At 42.9% G+C, this 19,744-nt stretch overlaps 1 protein-coding gene across 1 annotated transcript; it reads right to left on the reverse strand.

The window, feature by feature from the left end:
* Positions 1-3,981: 3,981 nt before the first annotated feature.
* On the reverse strand, positions 3,982-16,953 carry LOC104521104 (GATOR complex protein NPRL3-like; the record flags this gene model as incomplete). The annotated part of the gene is made up of 6 exons (XM_010163000.1): positions 3,982-4,111; positions 5,364-5,470; positions 7,368-7,524; positions 8,286-8,423; positions 15,910-15,991; positions 16,800-16,953. Coding segments are annotated over 6 exons (768 nt in total), but the record flags the coding sequence as incomplete, so codon positions are not given.
* Between the last annotated feature and the right edge of the window lie 2,791 nt (positions 16,954-19,744).

Here is a 19,744-nt window from a genome sequence, read left to right on the forward strand (position 1 = left end):
ACCACTCCCAAGTCCTTCTCTTCAGAGTTGCATGAATGAGGAGAAGCCACAAGCATTATCCATTTCTCTCGGTTTGCAAAGAAACTTAGTGCAGAGTAGCTGAGTAAAGAAACCTGGATATTGTACAAAAAAAGCCTTGCACTGAAAAGCAGGTTAAAGCATTGCCACACCGCAGTGCCTAGTACAGGTGCTCTGCCAATGAACATGTGCTGACCTAAAGGATTTAGGTCACCAAGTGTCCCTGTGCTTTCACAGGAGGATATGATGGGGTGTGCACCACACTGAACATCACTAGAGCTCCTCTTTGGTGGGCTCCACAGTCACATCAAGGCTGTGCCACACATGCAAGAGGAGAGCACAGGGACAGGAACCAAGAGGCACAGGCAGCAGAAGGAAGGACAGCTTCTTTGGGGTCAGGGTGGAGGAGATGCAAACTGCTTATTTTCCAGTAAAAACACTAAAAGGAGAGACGAGTTTCCCTACTGTATCAGTTCACAGGATCTCCTGACCGTGGTGAGCTCCAGCACCAGCAGCATGAGCTAAACTGGTTGCTGTTCAGGACAGTCCCAGGCTGCACTGGACTGCTGCAAGTCCAGATGACAGTACACAGCATGGCAGAGCTAACAGACAACTTACCACCGTGAAAAGGGGAAAATAGCTTCTGCTTTGCTCACTCACATCCCCAGCTGCAGAAGTGCCTCCTTGGTTCTGCACCAGCCCTGGAGCTTGCTGGATCTCCCCCTGAGCAAATTCCACCTGCTAACCTGGCAGAAAACTAGTGCGGCTGAAACAGAGGCAAGCTGGACAGGAGCCAGAGCTCTGGCACATGGAGAAGAGGGAAAGGAGGAGGCACGTGTGCACACACCTGAGTAGAAAGGACAAACAGGGCCTCCTCTCAGCAGCACCCAGATATCATTAGATCAACTGAGCTGCAGGCACAGGCTCATCCTCATGCTGCTGCAACGTTGCAATCCAAGCAAGGCAGGTTAAAGGCGGAGGAAGGGAGAGATCACTAGCATAGGGATCACTACACAAATACCAAAACCTTGTCAAATTATAAGCACAAGGCCACTGAGAGATATACAACAACCACAGAGTTCAACTGCAAAATACCGCTCGTCATTGCAGGCAAGAAAAGAGACCAAGACAACAGGCTCAAGAGAATTCCTGTCTCTAGCACGGGGCACAGCTGAGAGCGCTGGCAGTCCGGGCAGACACTGCTCACTGGACATCTCCTACCTACTGGACAGACACCAAAAGCAGAATGTAGACATGTGCTCCATCTTTCAAGGCAGTCTTGTCCTCATCCTTGCTCAGGGTATCGCAGGTTGTTTTTACACCTACTAGACAGACACCAAAAGCAGAATGTAGACACGTGCTCCATCTTTCAAGGCAGTCTTGTCCTCGTCCTTGCTCAGGGTATCGCAGGTTGTTTTTACCTCCTACCAGCCAAAAAACACCACAGCACCCCAAGTATAAAAATGCCAGTGTCACTTTTTTTTTTCATCTACCCAAAGGAACAGAGCAATTCCACCCACAGCAAACAGAAACAACTTTTTCCTCTTTCAAATCAAGCAGTGCCACTTCACATAAAAACAGGAGGAAGGGTTCTTTAACAGATTTCCTATCTTGTACTGTAGGCTTTATTAATGCCTTCCGTATTCTCTGCCCATCCAGAAGCACGTGCCAATAGGAGGGAGCCAATCCCACGCTTAAGACAAGAATCAAATAGGATGGATGCCATGAAACCGTAACAGTTCCTGCAGAAAACACAGCCCTTCCCACAGTACTGACCTTGTAGCACAGATGACCTTCAGAAACACAGCACAGTCAGCATGATGAAAAGCACAAGGTAACATGACTACTGGTGAAAACCTTCAAAGTTAAAAACCTCACATCTCCTCCCATGTATTTCACAAAATTACACTGAGAGTTCTCAACTTTGTTAATTTTTTTCCAGGTCAAAGCAAATACAATTTGACAGTATTTACAGTTCAGAGTGCAGCATCTTTTATCACTGCACAGCAGAACAAAAACCCACCCACATTTCATCAGATTAATTTGTCTATCGAATAGATCTCTGTTAATTACAGTTGGAGTCTGACCACTTCAGGACAGATTAATCTCTCTTAAAAGGCTAGTTCCTAATAAAAACAGTAATACAAAGAGTTCTACACAGGTAAATCAAAGTAGAAGAAAATGTACTGATATGAAGACATCTAAAAACTCTCTCTAGTCTAAACTCCCTCAACAACTGTCACACTTAACTATCAAAAAGAAGCTTGCCATGACTCAAAACAGCCCACCAGTGTATGGTGGTCTCCATCTTCACACACGTCTTGCCAACGTGGCCCCAAGTCTTCTGCCACCACAGTTCTCACCTCCCCTTTCCATACTGTGGAAGGCACTTCCGTAGCTTTTCACAGCATCACTCTTCACCCTTCCATACACACTGAACAGAGGATGAAAACAAGCCGTGCTGTTGACCTTCAGGTCTCCACCATGGACAGGTGAGCATCAGAGAGAAGGCACACACTCTAGAAGAGCCATTGTAGCACTCCAACAGCACTGGCAAACACTGATCACGCACCGCTGTTCCAAGGTATACCTGCAGCAGTAACTGGCAGACTTCATTTGTGTATGTTAAACAAAAGTGGGACATCTGAGAATAACCAGAAGTATTAAGGCAAGTCATTAATTTTAAAAGGAGTAATGAGAATAAGAATGCCTCCTGGAGCTATTGCAGCTAGAATAAAATGAATGCTATTAATCCAGCTTCAATTTTCAGGATACAGATTTGTCTGTAACTACAATGAAGTAATGACAAAACAGTAAAAGTGCTCTTCCCTGCCTCCCAAGGTGGCAGCCGACCAGTACATACTATCAGGATTAGACACTACATCATTACTTATCTTTATCTCTGATCATAATCTCTGCCAACCTGTCATTACAACAAATTCTTCTCTCACAATTGTGCCTGTGTGTGCAACTGATGTTAATCTTCCAGCCATCTGAACAGTGGCTAAATTCATGCAGCCAGCAAGTCATCCAAGTATGAAGGCTAGCGAACAACACCACAAGAAATCAGCTAAAGAAATCTGTCTGTGCTTCCTGTGCCACAATGAGCTGTGTTTAGGTGCCCAGGGTTCTTCATCTGGGAATATAACAGTGTCAGCCAGGAGACCTCATATTATTGAGCTCTTTTTTGCACTTCACCAGTTCCCAGAAATGCTGCAAGCCGTGATCTATGCCTAAGCAAAACAACAGCTCACAAATCCAAAATCTGTATATTATTATCCCAAATCTGAACATTAAAATGCTAATGCTGTAACACATGGACTTCTGTTGACTGCATGCTGAGTCTACTTCCTGTAACAGCCGCTAAACAATTCCAGTTTCATAGCAAAAACTAAGTGAATACAGTTCAGTTTTAAAAACAGACTGTGAACTTAAAGCAGATGGAATATAAAAAAAACTAAATGTGATTGTGAGGAATCCACAAACTTGCATTCAGCCCTACTAATTTATGATAGTTGCCTCCTCCCTGCCTCCTCCCTGGAAGTGTTGAAGGCCAGGCTGGATGAGGCTTTGAGCAACCTGGTCTAGTGGAAGGTGTCCCTGCTGATGGCAGGGGGGTTGGGACTGGATGAGCTTTAAGGTCCCTTCCAACCCAAACCATTCTATGATTCTATGATTCTATGATAGTTTTTAGCAGACCAAATGGAGTTTCAGTTTTCCCTACTAGATCACTCAAGGAAAATAAACATTCTGATTTTTCTTTTTAGGATTGTGCTTTGCTAGCACAGAGCATCCACACAGCTTCACCTTGAACATCCCTACAGCTTTTTGGCAAGTGGACATGAAACAACAAATCCTATGGATGGAAATACAGTAATTGGCAACTTCTAAACCTGCAATGACAGGCTTCCTGACTAGGTACTCCAGCAGCAACACCACTCCTTGTTCTCATCCCCATCTCACCTCCTGAACGGGCGGCGCGAGCGGATTCTTGAACTCCGAGAGGGACACTGGGAGGGAGAACTTGGAAAGCATCGACGGCAGGTTGTGGCCTCGGAACTGACAAGAAAATGCATCTGCTAATGGAGAATAACTATAGAAAAGAGGTAAAGGCAGAAATCAGTTTCACATTGCTGGTCAGTGTAACATTTATCTATTTAAGCATTATAGAAGTGCCAGTGCCCAAATGAAACACTCTGTGAGATCTAGAAAAACAGCTTATGGCATGTTGCATCCTGCAAAAGGAAGCCAGGAGCATATGCATCTTCATCTTGGTGTTACATTCAGCTCCAGTACATTATTCAAAGCACAGAGGAAATCTAGAGAAAAATAAAAATGATAAAAAATCTAGACCTGAGCAGTCTCTGATGAAAGGAACAGGGATTGGGCAGTCAGGAAAAGACAGGGATGGGCAGGATATACACAAAATCTTTGAATATGCAAAATACAGCTGCAGATGTAACTGTTCTCGCTGCCTATGCTGACAGGACAAGCAATATGACTGATCAGAAGTAAAAGAGAGTCAAGTTAAATATTAGGAAAACAATCTGTCTTAGGATTTCAATCTACAAAGGTCTAAGAACAGCACTGCCATATATGACACAGGCACAGTTGTTCCTGAACGACCTTAAGGTCCCTTCCAGCTCTATTTTTATACTTCCATCACAGAAGTTTTGATTTAAAATTATTTTCCTATAACTGAGTTCCAACACAGATTCTAAAAAGTCTCAAAATCCTACATAGAAAAGGTTGCCAGTCTTCCGGACAGGAAAAATACCCACCACTGCCTCCAAATCTTCCGTGCATTGCTGCTGCCTGCTCTCAAAATGGCCACGTTGCCTTCTGTCTGCAACACACCATCGCATGAAACTACACAAGAGCGATAGCAACACTACCCTGATTTGACACTTTTGATTAATTTCAGGTGATGCTGTGTGCCAGATACACAGACAGTCCTAGAAAACACTCAGTTAACTTAATCATAAAGTATTTTGTTTTGTACATGTTTCCATATTGTTTCACATTCATCCAGCCTTTCTGATACAGACACTCAGTGAGCAAGCATACTCAAAATAGTAAAAGCAGCTTCACAGGGTCAATATTGCTTCCAAGCAATATTCACTGCAGAAGCACACTGATCTGTTACGATGTTCCTCCCTACCACGCACAAACTCCTGTTTGGCTTTGCAAGTTAAGGCACATGTACTGGTTTGTGTTTTGTACAGTCTCAACAAATTGCTAAGTGAAGAAAGAGCCCACTCTGTACCCAGTAAGAGAGGGAAGAAAAGCACATCTGCACTTCTCACCCCTTTGTTGCTACAGTCACTCATTTTCCTTCTACTTACAGACAGACACTGGCGTTTGGAGAAAGCATGTAGACATTGTTTTCACACAGCGGATAAATAATAATTGCTTTTCCCCAGTAAACAAGATGTGCAGCAAGCTGGAAAACCTGCAGTGAGAAAACAGGGAGAAATTAAGGGAGCAAAAGCAAAATTCAAAGTCTCAGCAAGAGTTCCATAGGATGACAGAAAAGTCTTGTTGGAACTGAAATGAAAACATTCTATCCTTTCACCCTGCCTTCAAAATAAATTCATGGTTTAATGTAACATGTGGGACATCAAAAAGCATTTGACAAAGTTATGAATTTCCAGAGGTTCGCTACACATTTCTAAGTAACTTAATATTTCCTGCCTTAAAGGCATTTCCTCAAACTGTATCAATAGAAGTTTAGTTACTTTTCATGCCCCCCCCAAAATATTTTTGTTTATGCACAAAATGCATTGTCTTACACATGAAAAATAATTAAAAAAAAGAATCAGCCTCTACTATGACACAAACATAAAGGAAACCAACACCACCTTTTTAATGCACTGAGCTTTTTCAGTAATGAGTTACACCAAGTATTTTAATGTGTTAAACAAGTCAGTGGTTGTTAATGGCTCTGGAAGAGCCACATAAATAGCGTGTATGAGACATGAAATCCAGCCTGTATCATTAGATGCATTTAACTTGGCTTTTTTGTGGAGAACAAAACTACAGAAGCAGTAGGGAATTTCCAGAGTTCATCCCATAGCTATATTACACCAAGTAACACCACAGACCACTGTAAGCAACCTGGAAATTCTATTACAAAACAGGATCTTTCCCTTTGAATAAGAGAAGGCACAGACCTATGATCAGGAGCAGCTGAGATGACAAGCCATGTCCTTCTCTCTTGTCACACAGAGCACAGATCACATGCCTGGGTATGAGCTGACCCTTAGAAGCACAGAGTGGCTCTCCCCTCTCCCTCATCATCTAATATAACCATCAGGTCCGACAAGCAAAGGGCCACAATGACCGCAGTCATCCACTGTAGTCTTCAGTGGCCTCATGTCTCACGTGATTGCCACAGTCTCATCCTCTCCACTGGCATGAATTTCCCTTTTCAAGGGCTCATCACATCACCTTGAGCAATTCAGATTTGAAATCTGGTTGCCAGTACTGGAAAGGCCTTCAGAAAGAGCTGTTGGCTTGGAGAGAACGGCTCAAAATTTTTGCCCAAGCCTAAGCTAGAGCTTCTTCCTGGGACTCTGCAAAGTCCGTGCACTGAGGTACTAAGGGAAATCCATGGGCAGGTTTGCACAGGCTTTCAGAGCTCTTTAGTAGAAAAGATCTTGGCAGATCCAGAGGAAGCAATGTATTTGTCCATGGCAGCTGTAAGCTTTCACTTGCATTTTGGGTGCCTCCATTTGCACATAGACATCAACATGGCAGAACCAAGACAGACCACTGTGGTGTAAGTCAAGAGTACTATTTGTTCTGGTTTTAACTACCTAGTGGAAAGGCACAGAGAAGACAGAGCCATTCTCCTCAGAGGGGCACAGGAGGGAGGGGACAGGAGGTGGAAGATGGGAAATTCCCATTGGGTATGAGGAAAGTTTTTCAGTCTGATGCTGGTCAAATGCTGGAGCAGGGCCCAGAGAAGCTGTGGGAGGTATCCCTGGAGGCATTCAGAATTTGAACGGACAAGTTCCTGAGCAGCCTGCTTTAATGGACTGGCTCTGAGCAGTGGTGTGGACTAGAGACCTCCATGCACGCCTGCTACCCCACACAATCTGTAACTCAGATGTGGCTGCAGGACTGTCGAGCGCTGTTGTTGCATTGCTGCCCTTCATTTCTCTAACCCTTCCCCATGCTCTAAGGCTCACACCTTCTCTGTGCACTCTGCTCACACTGAGAGAACTGATGTGCTCACGTACCACAGAAAGTCACTGGCATGAGAAAGAAAAGACAGAAAGAAAAGACAGAAAGAAAACACCCGGTGATTTAAAAGAATTTCAGCTGCCACTGACAGCTCCCCGTACCTGCAGCAATGCCAAGTCAGCATCTTGAGCTAGTTGCTGCAAATTCTTCACAGCAGAGGTAGTTTTAATTACTCTCACCAGGGCAGGAGAGCAGTCCAACGGGAGCTCATTAAGCAATGACTTCTCATCATTTAAAAGTAATAAGGCATGGTAAGGCCTGCAGAAAAAAATAGAATACATTTGCACAGTAAACTGCAGCTTTTCCTGAAGGCTTTGTTATTCCTAGACCATGAATACCTGGGGTCAATCTACTGGTAAAAAAAGAACTTCTAATATAATCCTTTTGCTGTAAGTGGGTTCAGAATAAGCCACTAATAATAATTCATAACCTTATTTTTATGTCATAAGGTAAGATGCTCCCTATAAAAAGGAGATAGAGGGCTATATGGTAACTGGATGTCCCAGTGACTAGAAAACACAAACTGCACTGTGCTGGCATGCAATTAAGCCTGGAGACTAGTCTGAAATGTGCTCATCTGCATTACTGGAATACAGAATGGAGCAGGAGAAAGGAAGCAAGCAAGAGTTAGTTACTTTTGCAGGTAAAAAGCTGTAAACATGGAATGCAGGAAATAAGATATCATGAGGCCTGGGTTCTCTTTCTTCTACAAGCACAATTATTTCTGGGTCAATAGATTCAAATGAACACACAATTCCTCTGACTGGAAACAGCACAGACTTCCCTTGCAGCATCACCTCAGTACAACCACCGAATGTTAACGCAAAGGCTGTGGCTTCACACTGCCATGTATACAGCAGCATCAGCTTCAGGGAGTCCTGTCTCAGCCCATGCTGTCCCCATGCTACAGCTCAGTGTCACTTCATCCCCCCAGCTATGCCAGCACAGACATCTGCAGCATCACACCTGGAACTGGAGGAAAGATCAGCCACCCTCTGAAGGACAGAGCTTGCTCTTACCTGATAGATTTCAGGCTTCTCTCAATTGCTTCAGGGGGTATAAAGTTTGTAGCAACATAATGGATTTTATGAGGCAGGCAGAAACTCACTTCCAGCCAGTTGTTGATGTGTAAACGGACCACCCCTGTTGTGCAGAGACTAAAATAGGAAGAAAACAAATACAGACAGCATTTACCATGTATAACAAATGAAAACAGCAGTTCCGATTCACCCCTGCACAGGAAACACATCAGGACAAGAAAAGACTGAATGTACCCTGGCTGTTCCCAGACTGGCTGAGGACCAGCTCATTCCTAGCTGCAGGGGCTTCCTTAACTTGTACTTACAGAGCATTATCCCCTACGAGGATCTGGGGGGGATTGGAAAGACTTCACCCCACTGATCTTCTGCTCCCTCTGCTCTTAACATTGCAGCAGTATCTCAAGTTAAAAGAGTTTCTTGAAGATCTACTGTAAGGCACTGGAAAATTCCCTAGACCAGAGCTGCAAAGGGCAAAGATTAATTTGGAACAACGTTTTCACCTCCAATTTCCATCTTCCTCTCCAAGGAAAAAGAAAAGGAGATGGAGATGTCTGTACTGGGCAAGGGGTGTTACAAGCAGAACATTTCCACAATAACGGACTCCTTTGGTTCTGCTTAGGTTGGTTGTTTTCTATTAACCTGCTCCTGCTTGTCACATGAAATCATAAACATGCTTGTTAAATGTTTTTCTTCATTCTAGGAAACCACAGGGACTAAGCTAAGCCTTTAAGCTGACTTCAGACAATAGGACTAGAGTGAAAATGATGGACATCTCAAGAATGACAATTAAGTCTGACCCTCATGTTCAGCCTGAAAGCAACTATAAGCTTCTTTTACTGAAAAATCCAAGAAAGCCGGGAGATCAGAGCAATGAACATCATTCAGGTAGTTTTACAGAAGGCTGTAAATCTAGACAACGTTCAAAAAATACCTAGGTAGATAACTAGATTTACTTAAAAATGGGTAAAGACACCATAAGGATAACATCCCAGAAGAGGACAGCTGTTCTACAGGCAGTGGGACTGAGCAGGGAGGAGGAAGCAAGGCCCACTGCATCTTTTCATGTATATTGAGATAGGAAGTCACATACACTTGCAAATCAATCTGAAGCAACAGCTGATCTTGTTTTCACTGGTGAGCCAAATTTGTCAATATGTCCTTTGATTTTAAAAACTGAGTTCCAAAAGAATTTATTTTTTTTTTTGCCTAAAATAGAATTTCAAAGTTTGCACTCAGAAAATTCCAGTCTGAATTTTAAATTCAAGTGTGTTGAGACTTGCAATATGACTTTTGTGTCGAAAACACCCACAAATTTCCCCTCTACGCAAAACAGATTTAAAAATCCAGCAGGAACAGGCCAGGAGCAAATACATGTCTTGGAAACTCTTTATGTGGTGATTTAAACACTTCTACCTAGCATTCAACTGTAGGCCACAAACTAACATGCACTTTTTCAAGTTCATCTGGTTGTATACAGGGTTTAGAGAGACCTGAAAATTCAGCTTTAGAACAAAAACACTGGGTAGCTCTGGCTGCCAGTATAACTATTCACCAAACCACAACAGAGTGGTGAGAGAGCAAACACGATCCCCTCCTGCCTCGTGCATCATCAGACTCATTAGGGAACATCTCACTGCAGACAATACTTTCCAAAAGGCCACGGTTTTGTGCTCAAATCTTGCACTGGCCTCTGAAAATTAACAAATTTTCAAATTGCAAATGGAGCAGATACTATACATGTTTTCCTTTTTTTTAAAAAGGATGAATCCACTGTCTCTCTGCTGCTACCACCTCAGCTCTGATCAGAGACTCCAAACCCCGAAGGAATATGCAAAGCACAGCAAACACCTCCGTTTCTTCTTGCGTTAAATGCTGCAACTCCAGTAATGCTGCTTATCCCACCAGACACACACCAACTGACAGATAAAGCTGGATTCTCTCAAAATACACCAAGGCAAAGGGCACCCTGGAGCAGCAGTTATCCACACTATCTACCAGGGCAAATACTCACAAGAGAGAACACAACAATACATGAGACAAGCGAGCCAAGAGACTACCTGAAAGCTGCTGGGGTTGTTAAAAGAGGTTGCTGAAAAGAAGCAGAGAACGTGAAAGCATTAAATACTTGCAGGGTTATTCTCCCTGTATAGTTTAACATTTAGGAAAGAGAAAAAAAAATACAGTTGGTTCTTTCCATTCTTTGGTCCAAGTGCAGCAAGGCAGAAGCTTTAATTACATAATTACACCCTCCACAGCATAATTTTGTCTACAGTGCACTATACAACAATAGCCTAGAATTAAAGACAACAAGAAAACCAGATTTTCAGTTCTGATCTGGATCTTAATTTAATTCCTCTACATTTGCATTCAACTGTACAATTTCAGGCCTTCATTATAGCTTTATGTACATAATTTCTCCTTCACCTGCCCCTCCTTGGATGGAAAATAATTTAAGTCTCTAATAATTTCACAAGGAATAAGCTACATTGTCCAGCAACAGTGTATGCGACTGCCCTTCGCCAGCCAACAGAGTTCAGTAATCTCACAAATATATACACAAAAATTCATGCAACATGAAATATAGTCGAGTCACAGAAAGTGAAGTTCAGCTCCACATTTGCCTCCATTTTTTACAGATTCCCCATGAAGTCATCTATTTAGCAAGCTCTTTACTGCGAGCCTCACAAATCTCCATGAGCTGGCCCCAAGCTCTTTGGCTGGGGAGCAGCAGACCCAGAAGCCACCTTCTTTTAGGGGCAGAAGCAGAATGGCAAAAAACTGCAACAGAAGAGAACACCAAGAAAACAAGTTTGGAAAGTCGCAGCAGGGAGTCACCTAGCTCCAAGTCTGCTTTATTCTTCTTACCCAACTAGAACAGTGGAGAAAAGAGCCCAGGAAGAGGCAGGGCTGTGGGAAGGTGAGAACACCACACTGGCTGCATTGCAAGCCATGAGCCTCAGGGACACAGTTTAAGTAGCCCCTGATAGAAAATTGAGAACTGCACAGAGATTCAAAGGTGCAGGAGGTACACCAGGAACACACAGAATTTGTTCTTTGCTCCTTTCCTAACTACTCTTCACATTTTATGGGGATTTTTTGCAGTGTTACTGCACCCTGAGCTTTTTCACGGAGTTGCCATTTTCCCTGAACTATCTGCTGTAATTCCAAAAGCTCTTTGCAGACCAGTTATGTGCTATATAAGGGTTGTTTGGCCTTATGTGCACTACTTTCCATCTATCTACACTGAATTTCATCTGCTGTTCTATCAGTTAACTGGTATCCAGAGACTTTGCTCCAATTTTTCCATTTTCCCACAGACTTCAAGAGTAACTGGGCAAAAATAGCTTCATTCCCCATTCTGGGCAAAAATAGCTTCATTCCCCATTCTCAGACTGGCTACTAAACTGTCCAAGACATTTCATTTTATCCCATTAAAATTAGTTTTGATGAGCTTTTTTTTTAAAAAAAAATCTCTGGTTAGATAATACAGGGTGAGTGGTGCTGAGGGAGAGATGGTGAGGGGTTAGGATAATGACAGGGGATATCACAGTCTAAAATGGAGACAAGGAGAAGTAAATAGGAAAAAGCTGTTTAACATCTCTCCATCATAAGACCTATGAGACATCTCATGATACTAGAAGGAGCAAAGTTCAAAAGAAATAGAAAGAAACACAGAAACTAGTTAAGCCAGGGACCTTCTTATCAGAGGATGCTGCGGTTGTTAAATATTTACTCTGGCTCACAGCACTGGGGACTAATTCCGGGAAGTGAGATCAGCTGAAGGCTGATGAATATACAGAAACCACCTACAGAGCTGCAGGAAGCTGGGGAGCATTTTTAGGAATATCACTGCTCTTTTGCTCTATTCTGCTCTGCCCTGAACAGTCACAGTGAGCCACTGCCCCAAAAGGGGAACCCAAAAGTTGGCCAGTACCCACAGAACTGCAGCCTTCTTCTTCATAACTACTGGCAAAGCAAAGACAATCCCACCTCATATTTTATAAAAGAGTTATGAATTTTTACATATACACACCCCATGTCTATCCTATTTATATCAGAAATGATTAATATGTTTTCAAGTTTGGTGGAGGTGATCTTGTAGCTTTGGAGTTTATTTATTTTTGCTAGAGGTTGTGACTACTTAGAGCTTTGAAATGACTTCACATTTCCTTGTAAAGGACACATTGCCCGTCCTTTGATCAAATAACTGTAGCTGCTTTATATTTTACAGTACAGCCACACAAATAACATCTAATAATTCATTAAATCTCATATAATTATTCTACTTCTCCCTGAGCTGCTGAGATAGACTAGATCTACCAGTAAGTTCAAATCCCACTAGGCTAAAAATGTAGAAAGGTTCTTTGTGCATTAAAAAGAAGAAACAAACAATCCAATCCTCCCCAAAAACCTCCCAATACTTTCACTTTTATTCCAATATAAAGCTAAGAGAATTTTGCTAAAAACAGGCAGGCAGTTAGCTAGTATCAAGCTAACATTATCTGCAGTTGCAGATAAAACTTGGTGAAAGTTGTCTTAATTCCCTAAATTTAACATTGAGTTCAAAGAGACACCCTGGTAAATTTGTCAGCGCTGGAGGTATTGGCAACTGGACTTCCTTGGTCTTAAAGTCACTGCTTTTTGTTCCACACCAATGCTGGAGTTTGGGGACAAGATGAATGAAGACACTCAAATCTATTGTCTGAACTAATAAAAAAGAAACATTCTATTTTTCTTCATTAGAATCCAAAAAGGTCCCAGGAATTAGATGCAGATTTCCTCTAAACAGTCAGTTTATTAAGAGTCTGTTGCCACAGCAGCTGGAGTGTTACAGTCACCATGAACAGCAGCTGGAGTGTTAGAGTCACCATGAACAGCAGCTGGAGTGTTACAGTCACCATGAACAGCAGGATGAGTGTTAGAGTCACCATGAACAGCAGCTAGAGTGTTACAGTCACCATGAACAGCAGGACGAGTGTTAGAGTCACCATGAACAGCAGCTGGAGTGTTACAGTCACCATGAACAGCAGGAAGAGTGTTACAGTCACCATGAACAGCAGGTAGAGTGTTACAGTCACCATGAACAGCAGCTGGAGTGTTACAGTCACCATGAACAGCAGCTGGAGTGTTAGAGTCACCATGAACAGCAGCTGGAGTGTTACAGTCACCATGAACAGCAGCTGGAGTGTTACAGTCACCATGACAAGGAGACTGATTCCTGCCTTATAAAATAGAGGCATTTTATTCCAAACGCAAAGGACATTTTGAACTCTAACAAGATTCATACACTTGTGGTTTTGTACAAACCAACTTGCTAAGGGATGTGTTGGGTCTTGCCTGAAATACCTCAGCACCATCTACAGGAAACCAGGGGTGAGACAGCACCTCTGGAGCAGCCCTGGTAATTCATGAGGCCTTCAACTGCAGAAATCAGCAGGCACTAGGAAATGCTGGCTTGAGCAAATCTCAAGTGGAGAGCTGGGCTCCCATCTGCAATTCAAAGTGCTCTCTCCACCTTACTATGCTGCTCCCCTACGCCGAAGGCTATGCCAGAAATCCCTCTACATTTAAAACAGCACATTGTCACCGCACGCATTTGAAGATTTACAGTTCCCCGCAGTCTTCTCTCCTCTAAAAGAAACAGAGCAAATCTTTCCATCTTTCCTCTCAGGTCATTCTCACTCCTCCACGCTCCCTAGGTGGCCCAAATCCTTCTTGAAATGTGGTGCCCAAAACTGGAAGCAGTATTCATTTACAGCAGGGGAGCAAGACTGGTTCCCATCTTACACACACGACTTCTATTTTATGTCTTCTTATCTGTTTGCTTTTTCTGCAACCCCATGTCACTGGTGGCTAACCCTCATTTCTTAAAAGACCACACAGACTTCACTCTAGAGCTGCTGCCACTCAGGAATTCTTCATCTTGGATTTGCAGAATAAAAATCCTATTTCTAGACCATTTCTTCTACCTGATTAAAAAAAAAATAATTAATTCTACACCTGCCCAACAAGCTGTTGCAGCCCCTCTCACCTGAGCAGGTGTAATAAACATATTCTTTATTCTCTCAAATGAATTTTAATGGAAAAATATCACCTTATTACCCAGCCAGCCAACACCACTGTTAACTACTCTTCAAATAGAGCTTTCCCACTTAAATGACTGATTTTTTATTTTTACCAACATCTTATTTCTTACATTTGCTTATGACAATGTCATGCAAAAGTGTTAAAATATAACCTGCACCATTTCTCCCCCACTTGCAATGTGTAAATGAGGGAGTCTCTGCCTTATTTCACGTCTAGGGTCAGCAACAATGTGTGTTTCTCCATGGTCAGTCTATTCCTCCTTATCTCAGAGTCGTGGTGCTGGCACATTCCATGAGCTTGGGCTGGATGTTTCTCCAGTCACAGCTAAATGCCACAAGGTGTCACTGTGTCACTAAAATGTTTGGAAACAAGATCAGGGTTTGTCCAGTCACAAATACATAGCCCTAGAGGAAGAGATAAAAGTAAGTAGCCGGTGAAGTTTAATACTAGAATTACAGGCTACATAAAAAGTGCCTTATTTTAAACTTTATTACAGGTTTTCTACGAGTTGTATCAAACAATATACAACATCCCTTCCAAACAAGCTGAAATTCACAGCTCTTGAACATAACAAGTAACAGCTTATTGGAAGTTTTCCAATGTGCTTTGCAATCATTACATTATTGAGGCCTTCAGTGCCTCACCTTACAGAGCTTTGTGATTTTTCCCTTTGTACAGGGGAACTGCAACCTAGGGAGGCTCAAGGGTTTGTCTAATATCATACAACATGCTCTACAGTCAGTCAAGGAACTCCAGAGTAACTCTCCCAAGCCCTGATAAACATCCTAATCGAGGGGCAGATCATCTTCCTCCCCACCAACACCTCCTGTGCTCCTTTGTCAAGGTCTTTCACCAAGCACGTATGGTGAATGGAGGTGTCCGCTCTGCACGAGGAGTCAGCACTGAAAAGCCGTCAGAGCAGCAGTACACTGGAGGAGGCTGCTGCCAGCTTCTGCTGAAATTCAACACTAGCTCCACACTCCTTTGAAATCCTTGCCAGAACTTTCAACCCGGTCAAGAAACAGCATGTTACACTTTCCATTCTGCTGGAAGTCTCACCACCTAATCCAAATTCACTGTCCAGACATGCACAGTGTAACTGAACAAAGCCAGGGCAGTATCTGACCTGCCATCAATGCTTAGATGCAGGTTTCTCCTAGCTGCAGGTTTAGCACACTTCTGTAGAGATATGATACTCATATTATGACACTCAATTCTACAATTCACTTGTCATTATGTGCCTCTGTGCTAAGGAAGAAAATAATACTCCTTAAAGCTGTTACAGACATCACCAGCCTTTAAGAGCTGTAACATATCCAAAGGGAGACCAAGATAATGATTAGCACAGCAATTCTGCAAACATTTCACATGACAGCAAACCTTCACATCGCTCCACTTGGTCTAAAACTCAAATCTCAATGAGTCAACAGCACAAAGAGGTGGATAATATCCTAAGGAACAAGGCCAAGAGGTTTCAGTGAGAAGCAGCATACTATGAGCTACGAAGAAAACTCACCTGTCATATGTCTCTTTGAGATCTCTGGCCAGTTTGCACTTGGGTAGGATGTGATGAAAAGGTGACTGTGGCCCTTCTGTGGCTATGGAAAATTTGGAAACAAGAAAGCAAACAACTGAGTTCAAAGCAAAGAGAGTTTCCTCTTCCCCCACTAGGTATTAACCAGTATCTTAGGGACAGAAGCCATATCTTCTTAATCTCCAATTATCTTCCAAAGTTTTCACAATAACTCAAGTTACATGTTAAAATAACAATAGTGAATTACTGCCAACTCCTCCTAAACCTCAATTCATTTAAGCACATGTAACTCTGAATTTGACAAGTGATGATTTGAAGTGTTTTGGGTTTTATATGTTAGTTTTAATTTTTAATGCTTGCAGCAAGATGATGCAGCAGATAGAGTTCACCTGAGACAGTGCATATTATTATAGTAAATTGCTCCCAAGTATAAAAATGTTCTGTAACTGTTTGCTAGCCATGTAAGAGCAGAGTTTCCACAGAAGTCCTCTGGTGACTCAGCACACAGCATCAAAGCATGGGAAACTTGCTCTAGGTTGGGTGAAGCAGGGTACATATGAGTTCTTCCACCTCAGCCTGACAGGCAGATCCCAACATGATGGTTCAGTACACGTTCTCCAGTGATTGCACTGGACTGAGCTAGCAAGGAAAGTAAACAAGGTCCTTCACTTCTAAAGCTGACATCTCTGCATAGGGACAGTGATCTTGGATGAGGCAAAATGCAGTCAAAAGCTGTCAGAATGCTAAAGAGCACCAAAACTTGTTCATACTGATCCCAGCCACAACAGAAGTAAGAAGGCACAATCAGCACTTTTCTAAAAAAGTGCTCCTGGACAAACATATTCCTGCACAAAGCTAAGCTCAGCACTCACTTTCTGACATGGCAGACACTTCATCCTGAATAGCTAAGATGAGCTTGGCCTCCCTGGTCAGGTACTGGCAGCGGCGCTCCTCATGTTGCAAGACGATGGCGATTCTTCGGGAGAGGTTGTGTAAGCAGTTTATCACGGACGGATCTGCATTGGCCTACGGGCGGCACGGAGAAGAAGCAGGTTGGTCATTCAGCCACAATCACATCTATGGAACTACAGTGATGGATAAGTAGACAAAATAATTATTTCCAGTAGGTATCAAAAGTCAGCCTCTTTGGTAACCAGCAAAAGAATCTTCTCTAGCAGCAACAAAGCAGAAGCTCAGAGATGGCCACAGGTAAAGAGAAGACTCAGGAATTTCTAATCTGGTCTATGTGCATCAAATGAACACACCACCTGGAGTACGAGACTCCTATCTGGTTTATTTTTTCCAGTTGTTAGTGGGCCTTCTACTAGCAAAGAGACCACGAAACTCAATTTCACACTGTGGGAAAAGAAAGTGTCAAACTGTGTGAAAAGGCAGAATATCAGGAGGCTCAGGTTAAATCCACCGGCAGTGTAAGGACTGCAGTGTCTTTAACACAGCCCATTCACTCCATGCTGCTGTACTGATGACTGTCTTACGTACTGACAAGATAGTAACTGGGTAAGAATTACCAGCACGTGATCAATTTGAGCCCAAACCAGAATGGATTTGGATTTAGGCTCCCAAACATTTCACAAATATGGCTTATTACTAACACTGTATTCGTGTAAGTCCCAGAAAGAAAGTGCTGGAAAAAATCTATCATGTAAGTACAGCTGACAAGGGGGGGGACTTGGTGGCTCCAGTGTGTGTCAGCAGCTGCTTCATGTTTGTTAAGACATTTAAAGGAATTTAAGGTTCTAGCAAGTGATAACTTGGCATGTAAACTAGCGAACCATGAGTCATCACTTTTAGATTCCACTGTTCTTGCTGAGTCACGACACATTGGTAACCCTGAAGCTTAAGCACAGCAGGACCAGTGCTGATTATAGCATTTGGGACTTTGCCTGCTCTGTCTGCCCACTGCAGATGGACTCTCATCTTTATCTCAGAATGCCTCCACCCAGCCTCTGCAGTGCACTACACCATGCTAGGAAAAATTTCCACTTGCTTCTTGCACGGCACTTTCCAGAAATTAACAGCTCCCTATGAACTAAGAATGTCTCATTTGGCAAATATGATTTAGTGCTGCATTACACACAACTACATCAGCATCATCACAGTGCCAAAATGCAAAAAACCACAAGTTTTCCTAGGAGAACCACTAGAAATTAGATTCTAGAAAAATATGGGCTAGATACAGTCTTCATTGCACTTCAGCAAGCTCTGGCAATATTGTGAATGAAGGAGCATTGGTTTCAACACTTGTGTTTGCATGTCTATCCACACACACTTCCCTACAACCAAAGCATGGTGCTTTACCAAGACACCACAACAACAAAATTCTTGAAGCTAATGTCTCTTAATAAGTGAAATCTAAAATCAACTCCTGTACTGCAAATTCAGCACTTCCTGACCTAAGAATGTCCCAAAGCACAAGAACACTGGCTCCTCAGCAGTACTCAGTGAATGATTTCTTGCTTGCCTCAGACTGATTGCTGGGATTGCTGGGATGTTTTTTGTGAAACCTTGCTCTTCACCTGCCAAGCCATCCAGACTGTGGCCGTGTCCATGTTAGTCACCACTGGAAAGCTATCAGTCAGTAAGAAAAGTGCTAGTGCTAAAAGAAAAAAACAAAACAACTCATTTCACAAGCAGGGAGCTGGAGACTTTCAAATCATGACATTATTTCCAGTCAAGTAAAAATCAACCTTTTCCAGAAAGACAGCTATTCCAACCCCCCCTTTCATTCTTAAAATGTTTCTTCATATGTGTACATGCCACAAAAATAAAATGATGGCTCCACAGATGCAGCCTGTGGGCTGGGAAGAGAAAACCAGAGCTCAGAAATCAAATAATGCTCGGACATAATTAAATTTCTAGGGTTTTATACCACCTAATTAGCCAAGTCAGGATCCCTGAACACAGATCCCAACATCTAGTCAATAGAGTAGGCCTGAAAAAAATTCCAAGCAAAAACTACGTACTTGCTCCAGGCTCTTGCTGAGCATCAAAACCTTCTTATTCTTCACTTGTACCTTCTCATTTAGAATGCTACAGCCACTGCTCCCTGGCACTCTCCCTTTACAATGACCTCATTGCTAAGAGGAGGCAGCATTCAAACACTGTCCATTTAATTATAAAAAAAGCCTGGAGGCACTGAGCAAAGGCACATGTCTCTGTATCACACACAATGAGTAAAGGCTCAAAACAGCACTGTTCTGAGCCAGAGGAGGTTTCTGAACAACTCTGAGCAAGCTTTGGTTGACCGAGGCCACAGTGAGGACCTGTCTCTTAAGGCTGGCCAAGCACGAGCCACTGTCCACGCTGCCTCTGCTCCTGGAGCAGAACTGATCACCAAGGTCTGAGCTGCTTGAGGTCACAAGGGCTTGGCAATGTGCTAGTGCAGCAGTGGGATTTGGTCCCATCCTGGGCAGGAGCAGAGCAATGACATACAGAGAGCAGCACCTGACACACAGGACAGTCAGACCCAGGCTGCCTTCTTGTACAGCTGAGTTGGACAACCCTCAATTGCAGGGTCTAGAAAAATCACAGCTCACTAGTAACAGAAGACAAGACACACACAGGACCTGCAGCTGGGTTCATATCCATTTTGCAAAGTGGTTTCTTGTGTGCCTTTACACTCTGGGTATTTAAAATCAAAACTCTAGAAAATGTCCTGAAGAAAACAAATCCACTTTGTTTTCCAATGGGCTGGAAAACCTTCCCACTTGTCAGTGTCATATTCTACATTGTTTAGGTTTGTTGTTTCAAATTAAAATATCCCAATGAAATCAGGCACTGAATGTTTCACAAGAGA

Source organism: Antrostomus carolinensis, unplaced genomic scaffold (genome assembly GCF_000700745.2).
Source record: "Antrostomus carolinensis isolate BGI_N321 unplaced genomic scaffold, ASM70074v2 scaffold6962, whole genome shotgun sequence".
Classification (NCBI taxonomy): Eukaryota; Metazoa; Chordata; class Aves; order Caprimulgiformes; family Caprimulgidae; genus Antrostomus; species Antrostomus carolinensis.